Source organism: Pan paniscus, chromosome 3, assembly GCF_029289425.2.
Source record: "Pan paniscus chromosome 3, NHGRI_mPanPan1-v2.0_pri, whole genome shotgun sequence".
Classification (NCBI taxonomy): Eukaryota; Metazoa; Chordata; class Mammalia; order Primates; family Hominidae; genus Pan; species Pan paniscus.
In genome coordinates, this window is record NC_073252.2 from 183,224,658 (window position 1) to 183,240,796 (window position 16,139).

General features: G+C 41.0%; 1 protein-coding gene across 2 annotated transcripts in view; it reads right to left on the reverse strand.

The window, feature by feature from the left end:
- Positions 1-11,986: 11,986 nt before the first annotated feature.
- PDLIM3 (PDZ and LIM domain 3) overlaps positions 11,987-16,139 on the reverse strand; it is a 33,956-nt gene continuing 29,803 nt past the window's right edge. For both annotated transcript variants that reach the window (XM_003823481.5, XM_003823480.5), the window contains 2 exons: positions 14,935-15,046; positions 11,987-12,945 (listed from right to left, as the gene is read on the reverse strand). In XM_003823481.5, coding sequence (XP_003823529.2) covers positions 12,756-12,945; positions 14,935-15,046 — 302 coding nt within the window. In that variant the 3' untranslated portion in view covers positions 11,987-12,755. The remainder of the gene's footprint in view (positions 12,946-14,934; positions 15,047-16,139) is intronic.

The window sequence follows — 16,139 nt, forward strand, 5'->3', positions numbered from 1 at the left end:
CTGCAACCTCTGCCTCCTGGGCTCAAGTGATGCTTGTGCCTCAGCCTTTTGAGTAGCTGGAATTACAGGCATGCACCACCACACCCAGATCATTTTTTGTATTTTTAGTAGAAACAGGGTTTCACCATTTTACCTAGGCTGGTCTCGAACTCCTGAGCTCAGCTTATCTGCCCACTTTGGCCTCCCAAAGTGCTAGAATTACAGATGTAAGCCGCCACACCTGGCCTTAAATATGTATAATATAAATCTACATTTATATATATATATATGTGTGTGCATATATATGTAATAAATTTACATTTATATATGTGTGTGTATATATACACACACATATATACACACACACATATATATATACACACACATATAAATGTAGATTTATTTTATTTATACTATATATATGTTATATGTATTTTTTTTCTTTTTTTAAGAGGACAAATTAAGAGGACAAGGGCTTGTTCTGTTGCCCAGGCTGGAGTGCAGTGGCACAATCATAGCTCACTGCAACCTTGAACTCCTGAGCTCAAGCAATACTCCCACCTCAGCCTCCCAAGTAGCTGGGACTACAAGAAGATGCCATCATGTCTGGCTAATTAATTTTTTTTTTTTTTTTTTTTTTGTGGACAGGGGTCTCACTATGTCATCAAGTCTGGTTGCAAACTCCTGGCATCAAGTGATCCTCCTACCTCAGCCTCCCAAAATGCTGGGACTACAAGCTTGAGCCACCACACCCAGTGTATAAATATCTATTTATGTGGTTGTCTTTTAAGTCACAGAGGAGAAGAAAGGGGTTACTATATATATATGTATATATGTGTATATATATGTGTTTATATAGATGTATATTTACACTCTTTTTTATATTTATTTATGTGTACCTTTACCAGTGCTGTTTTATTTAATAATGTGGATTTGAGTCCCTGTCCAGTGTCTTTTTATTTCAACTGGATACACACTGTTTAGTGTTTCTTGCAAGACAGATCTATTAGCAACAAATTCTCTTGGTTTTTGTTTATCTGGGAAGGTTTTAATTTCACTTTCATTTCTAAAGGATAGCTTTGTTGGTTATAGACTCCTGAGTTGGCAATCCTTTTCTTTCAGCATTTTGAATACATCATCCCACTTCCTCTGCCGCTATAGTTTTTGATGGGAAATCAGCTCTTACTCTCATTGAGGATCCTTTGTACATTATGACTTGCTTCTCTCTTGGTCTTTCAAGATTCTCTCTTTTGTCTTTGGCTTTTAACAGTTTGATGATGATGGGTCTAAGTGTGGATCTCTTTGAGTTTATCTCTTGTGGAGTTTGTCAAAGTAGGCTGCTGGTTTTAATAATGAACGAGGGCTTTTGGTTTTCAAAGCTGTCATGGAGCTGGGGCTCAGGAAATAGGACTGGGGAAGTTAATAGATTGGTGCAAAAGTAATCACGGTTTTGGACTGTGAATTTTAAGTCATTATAACTAGGTTCGAAATGTCTTTATTAATCAAAATAGGAACCATTACAATCAATACATTTTTGAACCACCACTGCACTGCTCCTGGCCAAATGCATTGTTGATGTTGTGAGTTGTCTCTGCTCCTTTATGACCCATTTTGAACTTGAATTTAAAAAATTGCTTGAATTTGCTTTTTGTCTAACATCATTTCCATAGTCTAAAATAAATAGCAAGTAATGTCATTAGCAAAAAAGCATAACGTGAGAAATGCCCATTAAAATGATGTATCACATAACCACATTTATTTAAGAATGTATTCCAACATCAAATGGCAAATTCCAACGAGAAAACTGCAATTACATTTGCGCCAACCTAACAAAACACCCAGAGCTCACTGTTCTTACCAAGATTCTGCCATCTTTATTAAATGAATGCTGCCTGGATTATTGCAAGACTTGGGTTAATTTCCAGATGTGTGAAAAAATTGCTTCTGACAATTGTGCTGTTGTTCTAGTCACTTTTACGGAGAAGAGAATTTTTAGAGGTCCTTACTCTGCCATTTGTGTTGATGTCACCTAATAATGTTAACTTCTGGACCCAAATAATTCACCCATCCACAAATGCATTTTCCACCTAAAATGATTAGAAGTTCTGCTAAATCTGTTGTCCAGCTTTCCAGCCTGCCTGTCTGTTTTCTGTTCCTTGTAAAGGAATACAAGACTAGGAATTCTCAAAATAACACTTTTGAGACAGACCACCATGCTTTATCAAACACAGTGACATGCTGTAGTTTTAGGCTTTTCTTCACTTTTCTTAGCTTAGCAAGAGATCCATACTCAGTTCCCAATCTAGGTGCAAAATGACAAGTAAGGGGAAACTTTTAGGTTCATGTCTAAACAAAACTCAGGCTTACACAATCCAGGTGACTGGGTAAAGGGCTCTGTGCTGATCTTCAGGCATTGTATCTGCTGCTTTCAGTGTTTCTTGCCCAGGATCAAGGACAATTTAAAGTCAAGTGGTTCCACAATTAATATTTTTAGTTGTTTCCAGGAATTCCATTTCCAAGTTTGGCTCACTCACTCTATGGCAAACCTGGAAATGGAATTCTTAAATAACTACAAAGACATCCTTATTCTGGGTCTTGCCATCTTTGGGTTTCAGGTATATGGTAGGCCTAGGTCCCTACCACTTGTGGAAGCATACAAATTACATTTTCATACATGTGTGCCCTGGTCTTCTTCCCTTAACCCCTTACTATTGCCCTGAGGAGCCATCGTCAGATCACTTCCTTATCTAGAACAATTCCATCTAATCACCTTCAAGGACAAGCAGTTCTCAGTGATGGTGATACACTTCAGAGGATTATCTGCCTCTATGTTATGGCTGTCACAGGGGTGGGAAGTCTATTGGGATTTAGTGCAATTGGACCAGGGATGTGAAATGATCTGTAATGTGCCAAACAGTCCTACATATTGAGGAATTCTCCTGTATTGACCGGATGCGGTGGCTCATGACTGTAATCCTAGCACTTTGGAAGGCTGAAGTGGGAGGACTGCTTGGGACCAGCCCTGGCAACATAGCAAGGCTTTATCTCTATAACAAAATAAAAACATTAGCCAGGCATGGTGGCACATGCCTGTAGTCCCAGCTACACAGGAGGCTGAGGTGAGAGGATCAGTTGAGCCTATGAGGTTGAGGCTGCACAGTGAGCTGTGATTGTACCCCTGCACTCCAGCCTGAGTGACAGAGTGAGACCCTGTCTCAAAAAAAAAAAAAAAAAAAAAAGAATTCTTCTGCATTGCTTGCACATTCAATGGTCTTGCCGGATATTCATGTAGGTGAAAAACCTGTTTATAATTACATGATTATAAAAACTAGTCTATTTTGCTTGCAAAATGCAAAATGATTTTGTAATGTTTAATATAAATAGAAGGTGTTATGACTTTAACTGCCATGAAAATTAATAGATTGTTTGAACAAACTTTGTTTGTTCACAACTTTTCTAAATGTAATCAAGTCACCAAAAGCAGCACTTCTTAGGTGTCTGAGGGGCCAATATAATGCACTCACATTAGTCTGCATTTATAGCTACTGCATTAACAATGATTAATTCCTATTATCTTCTATTATAGCTATGCCGACATATATAAATATTAAAATATACATTATTTTATAATAAATTCATTTCTTTTTATTTCTCCAATTATTTTGTTTACATTATATTGATAAAAAATAAGTAACCCACTGTGGCAGTTATGGAGTGTAATTCCTGATTTTTCAGTTTTCTTTGCCTGACAAACACTAATTCATTTTAGTTTTAGTAGTTAATAAGCATAAATGTAGACCCCAAGGCGTTTTTTCTTGCTCTTCTAGTAGACTGAAATAATTACACTTGTCTTTCTACCCTGCCCTTGATCTGTTGGCTAACTAGGGGTCTCAAGTGGAGACACGGTCGCATTTTCTGTTTTATCCAGAGATCTGTAATTGGCAACCCACATTCCACCAAGTGTTCTTTCCTCATTGAGCACCTCTCGTTGATCTCGACACATTGGCGTGAACACATTCTCTCCCTCACAGAAAACTTAGGAATTGGGGAAATGTGACATCGGAGATCATCTACTTGTCTGGTTCTTCTTTGGAAAAGTAATTTTCCATACGTGGTGATTCATAGGTAGATCTTTGGCTGTAGAACTCCTCTCCCAACAACGGGTTTCCTTAAAACTAAGTTCAGTTGGTGCAATTTTTGTCCTTATATTCCCCAAACAGCAGCTCCATAGATTGTGAAGCTGAAATTGTGACGTGTGTGCAAAATGCAAAGGATCATTATATTTGCATTTTTTTTACAATCTTTGGTGACAATTTAGTCATCATCAGTATTATAATCTTTGAAAGTGAAGACGCTAAAATAACTAGTGTGCACATCAGTGTTCAAAATGGTTAGAACGTGGGAAAAAAGCTAAAATTCCATCAATAAACGAATGTATTAAAACGTATGGCATATATATATATGAAATGAAATACTATTCCACCTTAAAAAGGAGTGAAATTCCGACACATGCTGTAACATAGATAAAACTTGAAAACACTCTGCTAAGTGAACGAAAGCAGACACAAAAGGACAAATACTGTTCGATTCCACTTATATGAGGTACTCAAGTAGGCATAGTCACAGTCATAGAACATAATAGAGGTTACCAGGGACTGAAAGTAGAGGGGACTGGGGAGTTATTGTTTAATGGGCACAGAGTTTCTGTTTGGGGATGATGAAAAAGTTCTGGAAATGGATATTGATGATGGTTGCACAACATCATGAATATCATTAATGCCATTGAATCATATACTTAAAAATGGTAAATTTCATGTTATGTATATTTTAGCACAATAAGAGAACACAAAGAAAAATAAATTGTAAACCTAGTATGTTTTCCTGATTTAAATATTCTTCACAAATGAAACTGAAATGAACATTTTTCAGAAATAGAATAGAGAAAATCTGTGGCCTGCAGGTCTGCACTAAAGAACAACTAAAGTCACCGGGCGCGGTGGCTCACGCCTGTCATCCCAGCACTTTGGGAGGCCGAGGCGGGAGGATCACGAGGTCAGGAGTTGGAGACCATCCTGGCTAACACGGTGAAACCCTGTCTCTACTAAAAATATAAAAATTAGCCGGGCGTGGTGGTGGGCACCTGCAGTCCCAGCTACTCGGGAGGCTGAGGCAGGAGAATGGCGTGAACCCGGGAGGCAGAGCTTGCAGTGAGCCGAGATCGCGCCACTGCACTCCAGCCTGGGGGTCCGTCTCAAAGAAAAACAAAACAAAAAAAAAGAACTACTAGAGGTTTAAAGCAGGACGGAAATGTAGACATGCAGAAGGGAATGAAGAGCAATGGAAAGCGTAAGTGTGTGTGTAAGGAACTGTCACAGAATAAATATAAATATTTGAATATAAAAATACAAAAAAAATTTATAAAAATATAAATATTTATTAAAAATATAAAGTTCAAAACCGGGCAATACTAGTTTATGGTGTTAGAAGTTAGGATAGTGGAAAACTTTGGAGATGATGGGATGTTAATAAGAGGGAGAGGAAGGAAGGGGGTTAGAGAGCTAGCTGTCTTCTATTTCTTCAACACTTGGCAGTTACAGGGGTTTATTCACTTCGTGAGTAAATTCGCTGTGCTGCAAGCATACTCCGTGTGTGTGCGCTTTTCTGCATGTATGTCATGTTTTAATAAAAAGTTTTAAAAAATGGAATTGAATTGTTATTTGATCAGATAACTCTCAAAACCTGTCCTAACTACATCATAATGGATGAGCCAGCTTGAATCTTCAGGTGTGATCCACAGCAATTGACTGTTGTTAACCAGAGTGAGGTGCCAATTGCTGCGATGAGTTCCAAAACTGCGCTTCTTGATAGCTGTGAACATCATGAGTATACACTGGAGTGCACATACTATAACATGCTATTGTTACCAAGCCATCATGAGGACGTACATTTGGAATGTTTCTACCTGGGATGACACATTTATACACATCTATTACCACATGCTTTCTAGTCTTCCATGTGTTGAAATAACTTGCATTATTCAGAAAAGGATATCAATTTCTGGTGTCATCTGGAAGGTTAAACAGAGTAAAGTCAAAGAGCTGAGTTGCGTATTGAACCTGTGATTAATTTTGTTCCTGTTCATAATAATGAGGTCATCTGAGAGCCACCTAATGGCCTGCCACCGCCCAACTAATTATCTAGAATTCCTACCATTGAAGACATTCTTCTCCATGAAAGGACTGTCTCTGGAATAAAATACAAATATCTGACATAAATGAGAGCAACAGGAAATTATTAGGCCGGGTGCGATGGTTCACGCCTGTAACCACAACACTTTGAGAGGCTGAGGCAGGTGGATCAGCTGAGGTCAGGAGTTCGAGACCAGTCTGACCAACATGGTGAAACCCCGTCTCTACTAAAAATACAAAAATTAGCCGGGCGTAGTGGTGCACCCCTGCAATCCCAGGTACTCAGGAGGCTGAGGCAGGAGAATCACTTGAACCAGGGAGGCAGATATTGCGGTGAGCAGAGATCGAGCCACTGCACTCCAGCCTGGGCGACAGAGCGAGACTCCATCTCAAAAAAAAAAAAAAAAGAAAAGAAAAGAAAATTATTAGTACTTATTAGCATGCTTTAGTCTATTGGATTAGCTGGCAGAGCAAGCATTAATCGGAGGAATTGCCATCAGGATCAAGTATATTCATGAAGGGAATAAAAGGTCTGCAGGATGAAGCAGTGCTCTAGAAGGGTGATGGCTGGGAGCTTTGGGAACTCAGAGAGCAGTCACTGGGGCCATAGATGTAAGAAGAGGTGGGCTGAGCAACATGGAACGAAGTGGTGCCTGGGGCATAATTGCACACAGCGCAGCCTCCTGCATGTGACACTGTTGCATATCCTCAGTGCTTGAATGGACCACAGATATGTGCCCACCTTGCTGTCTGTACCCACTGGTCACACACACACTTGTGCTTTTCAACTCATATACCTTAGAAAATGAGGTGGAATAGGAATTTGGCTTCCTGAGAAGTAGTTCTCGAACTTACAACATAATTTTGCTCTTGGTGCAGAAATGGATAACCTGTATATACTATTTCACTATTTCACAAGATGAATAATCAAAGAAATACATGAATGAAGTAATTTTCATCCTAAAGTAAACATTTGGTATTTAATATAATCTTAATTTAAAATCTATTTATGCAATTGCGATACTTAACGATGTCGTAGCAACCAGATTTTTGATATTGTATTATTTTTTGAATAATTTGGATAAGGGAATTGTGCTTTGGGTTTTCATAAATTATGACATGGTGACATTTCTTGGACATTCTCTGCATACTTAGACAAAGTTTTCAGGGATTTAAAAAGCTAACGTTAATATCTAATTTTATGGTTTCTTTTATTTTTTATTTTTTGAGACAGAGTCTTGCTCTGTCGCCCAGGCTGGAGTGCAGTGGCGCGATCTCGGCTCACTGCAAGATCCGCCTCCCGGGTTCATGCCATTCTCCTGCCTCAGCCTCCCGAGTAGTTGGGACTACAGGCGCCCGCCACCATGCCCGGCTCATTTTTTGTATTTTTAGTAGAGACGGGGTTTCACCGTGTTAGCCAGGATGGTCTCGATCTCCTGACCTCGTGATCTGCCCGCCTCGGCCTCCCAAAGTGCTGGGATTACAGGCATAAGCCACCGTGCCTGGCCTAATTTTATGTTTTCTTTTTTGTTTGTTTGTTTGTTTGTTTTTTAATGAATGAATGATTGATAATATTACTAAGAAATCTGAAAGAAAGTAATTTCAATGAGATAACCACTTATAGGTACTTTGTTTTCAAATCAATCACACATAACATTGGAATTAGCTTTAAAAGGTCAATTTGTAGGCCAGGTGCGGTGGCTCACGCCTGTAATCCCAGCACTTTGGAAGGCTGAAGGAGGTGGATCACCTGAGGTCAGGGGTTTGAGACCAGCCTGGCCAGCATGGTGAAACGACCATCTCTGCTAAAAATACAAAAATTAGCCAGGCGTGGTGGCACACGCCTGTAGTCCCAGCTGCTCGGGAGGCTGAGACAGGAGAATTGCTTGAGCCCAACAGGCAGAGGTTGCAGGGAGCTGAGATGTCACCAAGAGGCAGAGTTTGCAGTGAGATGAGATCATACCACTGCACTCCAGCCTGGATGACAGAGTGAGACTGTCATCCAGTCTCACTGGATGTGCCGGGTGTGGTGGTTCATGCCTGTAATCCCAGCACTTTGGGAGGCCGAGGCGGGAGGATCACCTGAGGTCAGGAGTTCGAAACCAGGCTGGCCAACATGGTGAAACCCCGTCTCTACTAAAAATACAAAAATTAGCCAGGTGTGGTGGCACATGCTTATAATCCCAGCTACTCAGGAGGCTGACGCAGGAGAATGGCTTGAGCCCGGGAGGCTGAGGTTGCAGTGAGGTGAGATCATACCATTGCACTCCAGCCAGGGCAACAAGAACGAAACCCCATCTCAAAAAAAAAAAAAAAAAAAAAGTCAATTTGTGAATATAGATAAAATAAATATTTAAAAATCTATTTTGTGTGTAGCCTTCAACATCTTTTACTTCATAGGTGCTCAATAAATATTTATTGAGTGCTCTCCAGAATGAATAGACACCTGAGAGAATTATCTTGAAATAATCATATAGATCAGGCAAATGGTTTATTTACTTGAATTATCTGAATGCCTTCATTCTTTCTTCAGTTTTCTTTTTTTATGCTTAAGATACAACTGGAACAGCATAAATTTTAAAAAGAACATTAGGTCACCACGACACGATAATAGAGAGTAATGGTTACAAGTAGCAGTTTTTCTTAGGACTGAAATCAAATCTGTTGAAAGGACAACTTGGCAGACTTTTGCAACTAAAGATGTTGGTAGAAGAAACGTAAAGCTCCATTCTACTTAGCTTGGAGTGTTCCCATGCTGGGCAATTGGCAAGCTTTATCATCTGTAGAGATTGGTAAACTGTGGCTCACATTAACTGTTAAGCTTCACTGTATGCTGCTTACACAGGTGCAAAAATATGTGATAACTAGAATTGTTTTCATTCAATCAGTCTCCCCATTGGCAGATAGTGGAGTAGCTCTATATTATGTTTACTCTGAAAAATATAGCAATTTAGTTAATAATGAATCCAAAGTTCATAGGCACCCAATTCTTAATCATAGATCATTTCATTGATCATTCTTAGCTTTCATAAGCTTATAAATGTAAACACCGTGGCTAGTCTGTTTTCTAGGAAAATGTTTTTCTGTGAGCTAAATCAAAACTGGTTGGCATTATTTTTCATGGCATGAATTTCTATATGGGATTCCTGGTGTGAATTCATTATTGAGAAACAAAATGCTAGCAGAGGGGGAAATATTGCTTCTGCATTTGTTTGCATTTTTAGTTTTTTTTCCATTTTGACATCACTGTTTTCATTATGGACCTTATATATTAAAAAACAATTTTCACTTAGTATTCATTTCTGTTTAATTCTGTATGTAATTCCTCTACATGTTTAAATTTTGAGATTTAATTGTCAAAAGAATAACTTTTCTTCAAAGTAATGAGCATGCAATTTTAGGACCTGCCTTAGTTACACAGTCTAAATTATCAAATTTAAGCCATATCTCTCCCAAATTTCAGATTAGAACATACTACATTTTGTTACTATAAAAAGCTTCTTATTAAACATCTGAACTTAAGCAGTTTATTATGTACTCTACAACATAAAATATATAAAATATAAATTTAAGGAAAAACATAAGCAGTTTATTATGTACTCTACAACATAAAATATATACAATATAAATTTAAGGAATATTTGTTAGATATTAATGTCTAATATCTAACAATGTAGATGCATGTACAATATAATGTCTAATGTACACTTTTCTCATGTATCTTTCATTCTTTTTTTTGAGACGGATTCTCCCTCTGTCGCCCAGGCTAGAGAGCAGTGGCATGCTCTCGGCTCACTGCAACCTCCACCTCCCGGGTTCAAGAAATTCTCTGCATCAGCCTCCCGAGTAGCTGGGATTACAGGCGCCTGCCACCAGGACTGGCTAATGTTTTTGTATTTTTAGTAGAGATGGGGCCTCACCATCTTGGCCAGGCTGGTCTTGAACTCCTGACCTCGTGATCCACCCACCTTGGCCTCCCAAAGTGCTGGGATTACAGGCATGAACCACTGTGCCCGGCCGAATCTTTCATTGTTAATTTACCCTCTTTGCAGTACAGTACACGTACCATCAACTGTGCTTCCGTCTTCCAATTGGGAGATGCTCTGTTTTACCTTTTCCAGATAGTACCTAGCAGGGGGAGCCTGTTGGGCAGAGGTCCCCAACCTTTTTTGTACCAGGGACCAGTGTCGTGGAAGAGAATTTTCCACAGATGGGGGCAGTGGGGGATGGTTAGGGGATGATTCAAGTGCATTACGTTATTGTGCATTTTATTTCTATTATGATTACATTGTAATATATAATGAAATTATAAGTCACCATAATGTAGAGTCAGCAGGAGCCTTGTGCTTGTTTTCCTGCAACTAGATGGTCCCATCTAGGGGTGATGGAGACAGTGACAGATCATCAGGCATTCGATTCTCATAAGGAGCACACAGTTTAGATCCCTCGCATGTGCAGCTCATCATAGGGTTCATGCTCCTCTGAGAATCTATTGCTGCCTCTGATCCAACAGGAGGTGGAGCTCAGGTGGTAATGCGAGCAATGGGGAGCTGCTGTAAATACAGATGAAGCTTTGCTCGCCAGCCCGCCACTCACCTCCTGCTGTGTGGCCTGGTTGCTGAAAGGCCACAGACCTGTATCAGGCCACAGTGGGGGCTGGGGACTCCTGCTCTAGGGATTAAGTGCTTCTGAAACAGCTTCTACTCAGCTTTCCTTATGGTAGTCGCACCTTTATCCTGGGGTCCAGAAATGCCAGGTACTGCCCATTGCCATGCCTTTTTAATATTCTAGAGAGTAAATTGGGTTGATTTATGGTTTTCTCCATTGCTACTTTGAGTTTTAACTTTCTCAGGTTTTCAAAGTCAGTTACCATTCATTTGCTTTCTAAACTTTGTTTATATCCTTCCCAGAACAAAATGTTTGACAATGACTGTTGAACAAACATGTATTTTGGATACATTCATTTCTTTGATCTCAAAAGTCTGTTTTATTTTTTTAATAGCTTTGTTAGTGAATGCATGTGTTGGCACAGTAGTTGCAATGTCAAATGCCTACAGGGTCCAGGCACGTGTTTTGGCTCCTCTCAAAATCTTGAACAGGTCAGGGTTAGAGTCAGTTAAGTTTGGGAGAATCCCAGAGCAATAAAACTTGTGTCCCATTTGGGACCTTATGGGAGGAGAACACTTGTTCCAGGCCAGAAGTTAGCAGCTGTGGGGGTGGGGGGTGGTAGAGATGACCATGTGACACAAGGTGGTGAGACAGAGGGTCTGAGGGTCCCCACCCTGCTGGTTCCCCATGGTTTGAACCTGAGGGGACAGTTTCAGAAGTTCCTGTATGTCCCCAGTGGGGGACATGGAAAGTAGGTGAGAGATGCAAGTCAGGAGCATTGCCATGGGCACCCTGGGTGAGAGGCAAGGTAACGCCGTGCAGAGCCTGCAAGGTAGGCTGCCTGCGCCAGGGCCAGGCAGAGTGCATGTCTCAGACAGAGGATCCATGACTCCAGGAAAGCTGAGCTGAGAGTTTTGGAGGTGGTAGTGGAGGTGTTATTATTGCCTGGCCTCAACTATGTCAAGAAAACAGACCACAGATCACAAGTGAAACCAAGGATTTCAACAGTGGATACAAGCAGGACCCCAGGAGACCAGCACCCCCTGCCTTCCTTAGGAAGTCGTCTAAATTGTTTCTTCCTGGACATGCCATCTTGGGAAGAGGAGGAGGTAGTGAACCATTGAGCCTAAGAAACAGCAGTGATGGACTTTGAACCTTCAATTTGACTGAATATTGATCTGAAAGAGATATTTAAATTGAAAGAGACTCTGTTGAAGCAAGTGAAACTTTTAATTTGAAAGAGACTGAACTACCTTTAACTAGCAAATTTCAACGCTTCTCCTATCATCAGAAATTTTGTGCTCATAAGAAAGAGTAATGAGTTATAAAACCTGAAGAAGCCACATTTATCTTAAAATATTTGTTAGTGTACATGTTAAAATATGATTGGGTTCTCTCATTGAAATGTTGATTTTATTTGAATTCAATGAATGCCACTTCACTAGGTATTTTTTAAATCTTTTATGTATTTATTATGTTTGTTGCATCCAGTGGCATAATTGTTTGAATACAAAACTAAAGAAATTCAGGGAATTTCTCCCTAACATGCACTGTAATAGTTAAAACACGTACAGACAACTGCAGATTATGTTAGAATACAAGATTGTTATTTGGTATTTACCACAATTGCAAAATCAACTTGTCAAGGAAAGACAATTAGACTCCAAATATCTTGATGTTTGTGTGTTTGATGGCTGTAATATACATGTAAATTGTGGAGTATGACATACAAAAAATTATTGCTTTAAATATCATTATTGCTAGCCCCAAAAAGAGTTGCAAAACATAGCTAAGTGTATGTTTTTTTCACATAGCAGGCAATTTGCCTCCCATTCCTTTTCCTCAATAAACAATAGGATAAAGGTCTAAAGCCTTTAGATTTGGAGTTGACAATCTGCACAATCCTTCTGCCCAAAGCCATGAATGTCTTCTCGTGTAAGTGCGCATGGGTGCGTGCGTGCGTGCCGCGCCTGCAGAGACTTAAGCTTTGGGATACAGAGTGACCGTGTCATAGCCCTCTGGGGGCTTTGTGCGGGCTCTTGCGTGGGTTTCGCAGTACAGCTCCCCTTCTATGAAGAAGTAGCCCTTTTGCTTGAGGTTGAGGTTGCAGTCGGCACACACGAAGCACTCAGGGTGCCGGTACTTATCCCGCGCCTTCACCACAGCACCGCTGTTGGGGAAGAAAACCAGCTCAAGTTAAAAAACCACAGAGCAAAAATATGAGACAAAGGAGAGAACCCAACAGAGAAGGCAGGTGTTCTCTATTTCACAGTCAGGAAACAATGGCCTCCAGCTGTGAAAGCAGGCACAGCCGTGAAACTGTACGTAATTGTCATGGAGATCTAGGATATCCACAATAAACCATCCCATGTTTCTCTCTGATGTTGACGTGTGACTGTTTTTCAGATTTTCAAACAAGTACTTTATAGAAAATTTGTAGGATCCTACTTCATGATCTTTCCCCATCGTTTCTTTGAAGAGGGAGACATGATGGAGACAAGACCAACCCCTCTGCAAAAGATTCTGCTTTTGACGGGGGTAGTTGTCTACCCAATGAAGAGTCTCTCTGACTGCTTTCCCTCTGGGTGGTCCAGCCTCTATTCAATGGAGCAAGAGAAAACAGATCAAAGACGACCGGGCGTGGTGGCTCACGCCTGAAATCCCAGCACTTTGAGAGGCCAAGGCGGGCAGATCACAAGGTCAGGAGATCGAGACCATCCTGGCTAACACGGTGAAACCCCATCTCTACTAAAAAAATACAAAAAAATTAGCCGGGCGTGGTGGCAGGCACCTGTAGTCCCAGCTACTCGGGAGGCTGAGGCAGGAGAATGGTGTGAACTCGGGAGTGAGCCGAGATCGCGCCACTGCACTCCAGCCTGGGTGACAGAGCGAGACTGTCTCAAAAACAACAACAACAATAACAACAAAAACAAAACAAAACCAAAAACCAGATCAAACAGCAGAGATGGAATTCCTTTGGGGTGGGTGGATTGGCTTCTACTGTGAACAGTTTATTCCAACTTAGGCACGATGATTGCTTCTGGTAACGTCAGGCACTGTTGTATTTTACCGAGGGCCTCTCTGCTCCGAGCTCCCTGCCCTGCTTTGACCTTTTGGTCTCACATTCCTCCTTTTGCCCTAACCAGGCTTATCCCCCACTGCCTTCTTGGGATGTATCCTGGCTAACCGGACAGAGGACACATCAGTGTGTGAGTTCATGGCAGGGGAATGGAATAAGGGGATGGGGACGTGGCCACATGGCACGAATGCCGTGGAGATGTTAGAATTATCTTGGTTGACTTGATCCTGAACTAGCAAGTGTGGCTATTTAAACATAAGGTCCCTGCCGGGCACGGTGGCTCACACTTGTAATGCCAGCACTTTGGGAGGCCGAGGCGGGTGGATCACCTGAGGTCAGGAGTTTGAGACCAGCCTGGCCAACATGGTAAAACCCCCTCTCTACCAAAAATACAAAAATTAGCCAGGTGTGGTGGTGGGTCCCTGTAATCCCAGCTACTGGGGAGGCTGAGGCAGGAGAATCGCTTGAACCTGGGAGGTGGAGCTTGCAGTGAGCCAAGATTGCACCACTGCACTCCAGTCTGGGTGACAGAGCAAGGCTCTGTCTCTGAATAAATAAAAGTTCCCTTGTAATGGAAGCTGACAGTTTTTCAATATTTTGTTTCAACATTTGTGTAACTTACACTGGGTAAGGATAACGTATTTTAAGTAACATCCTCATGTTGCCTGTATTTGTTTCCCTGTGTTTATACAGAGGAGGATACTATGTATTCTAAATGTATACACAGTTCATGTATGCATTTACTACACACTATACATTAACAGGGGTGGGGGAGTTTAAAGTGAAGTCATGATTCTTAGACGTGACTTTTCAACATACATTTGGGCATCTTTTTTTTTTCATGAGAATCCATCTGAAATTATAAGTCAAAATTGCTGATTCATATGATGTGACAATTTGGAGGTATATCTAAGGAGTGACAGTCACAATGTGCTAAATGTTGGGGACCTTTCAACATTTCAAGTTGATGAATAGAAATTTGGTTTTCATAGTTGCCTTTAGTCTATAAAGTCTTAAAGGAGAAGAAATGAACTGTCGCCAAGCTATATCATAAATTCCAGGGTTAAAAATGAAACTTACACTATGCCACTCCCACATTTGTCACAGAGTGGCATCCTCTGTGCCCCGCCTGAACCGCCATGGACTTTCGTCACCGGAGCTCTCACACTCCGCGTTCCAGCCGGACGGTCATCTGAAAAACAAAGCGTTTCCATTTATGGCTAGGGAACAGCTGGCCGCAGCCTGTGCTTGGCTTCTATTTTAAAGTGTGCACTTTAACCTGAAGTTGCATCTGCACCGTCATTCCGAGAGGAGCAGGACTGATGCAATCATAAGGGACGCTGTTCTGAAATAGGGCATTACAGAATGGAATTAGTGAAAACATTTATTTTGTTGTTGTGGTTGGAGGAAACTGTTACAAAAACGCTCAAAGGAGCAGAGGGCATTATTATTTTGTATTGTAGCAAAATATGCATAAAATTTACCATTTTCACCATGGTTAGGGGTGCAATTCAATGACATTAGGTACATCCAAAATGTTGTGCAAGCACTGTCAATATCCACCTCCAGAACTATTTCTTCACCTCACAGAACCTCTGTACCCATGAAACAGTAACTCCCCATGCTCCTGCTCATAGCCCCTGGTAACTTCTATTCTACTTTCTGTCTCTTGGATTTGCCTATTCTGGATCTCTCAAATAAATGGAATCATACAATATTTGCCTCTTTGTGTCTGGCTTCTTTCACTTCACATAATGTTTGCAAAGTTCATTCATGGTGTGTCGTGTGTCAGAATTTAATTTCTTTGAAGACTGAATACTATTTCATTGTATGTGTATACTACATTTTGCTTATCCATTCATCAGTCAATGGACATTGGATGTTTTCCCTCTTTGGGCTATTGTGAATAAGATAAATGCTGGCATACAGGCTGGGCGTGGTGGCTCACGCCTGTAATCCCAGCACTCTGGTAGGCCGAGGCAGGTGGACCACAAGGTCAGAAGTTCGAGACCAGCCTGGCCAAGAGGTAAAACCCCGTCTCTACCAAAATACAAAAATTAGCCGGGCGCGGTGGTGGGTGCCTGTAATCCCAGCTACTTGGGAGGCTGAGGCAGGAGAAATCACTTGAACCCGGGAGGCAGAGGTTGCAGTGAGCCAAGATTGTGCCACTCACTCTAGCCTGGGCAACAGAGCAAGACTCCATCTCAAAAAAAAAAAAAAAAGATCTGTTTGAGTCCCTGCTTTCAAGTGTTTTGGGGTATATTCCTAGGAGTGGAGTTGCTGGA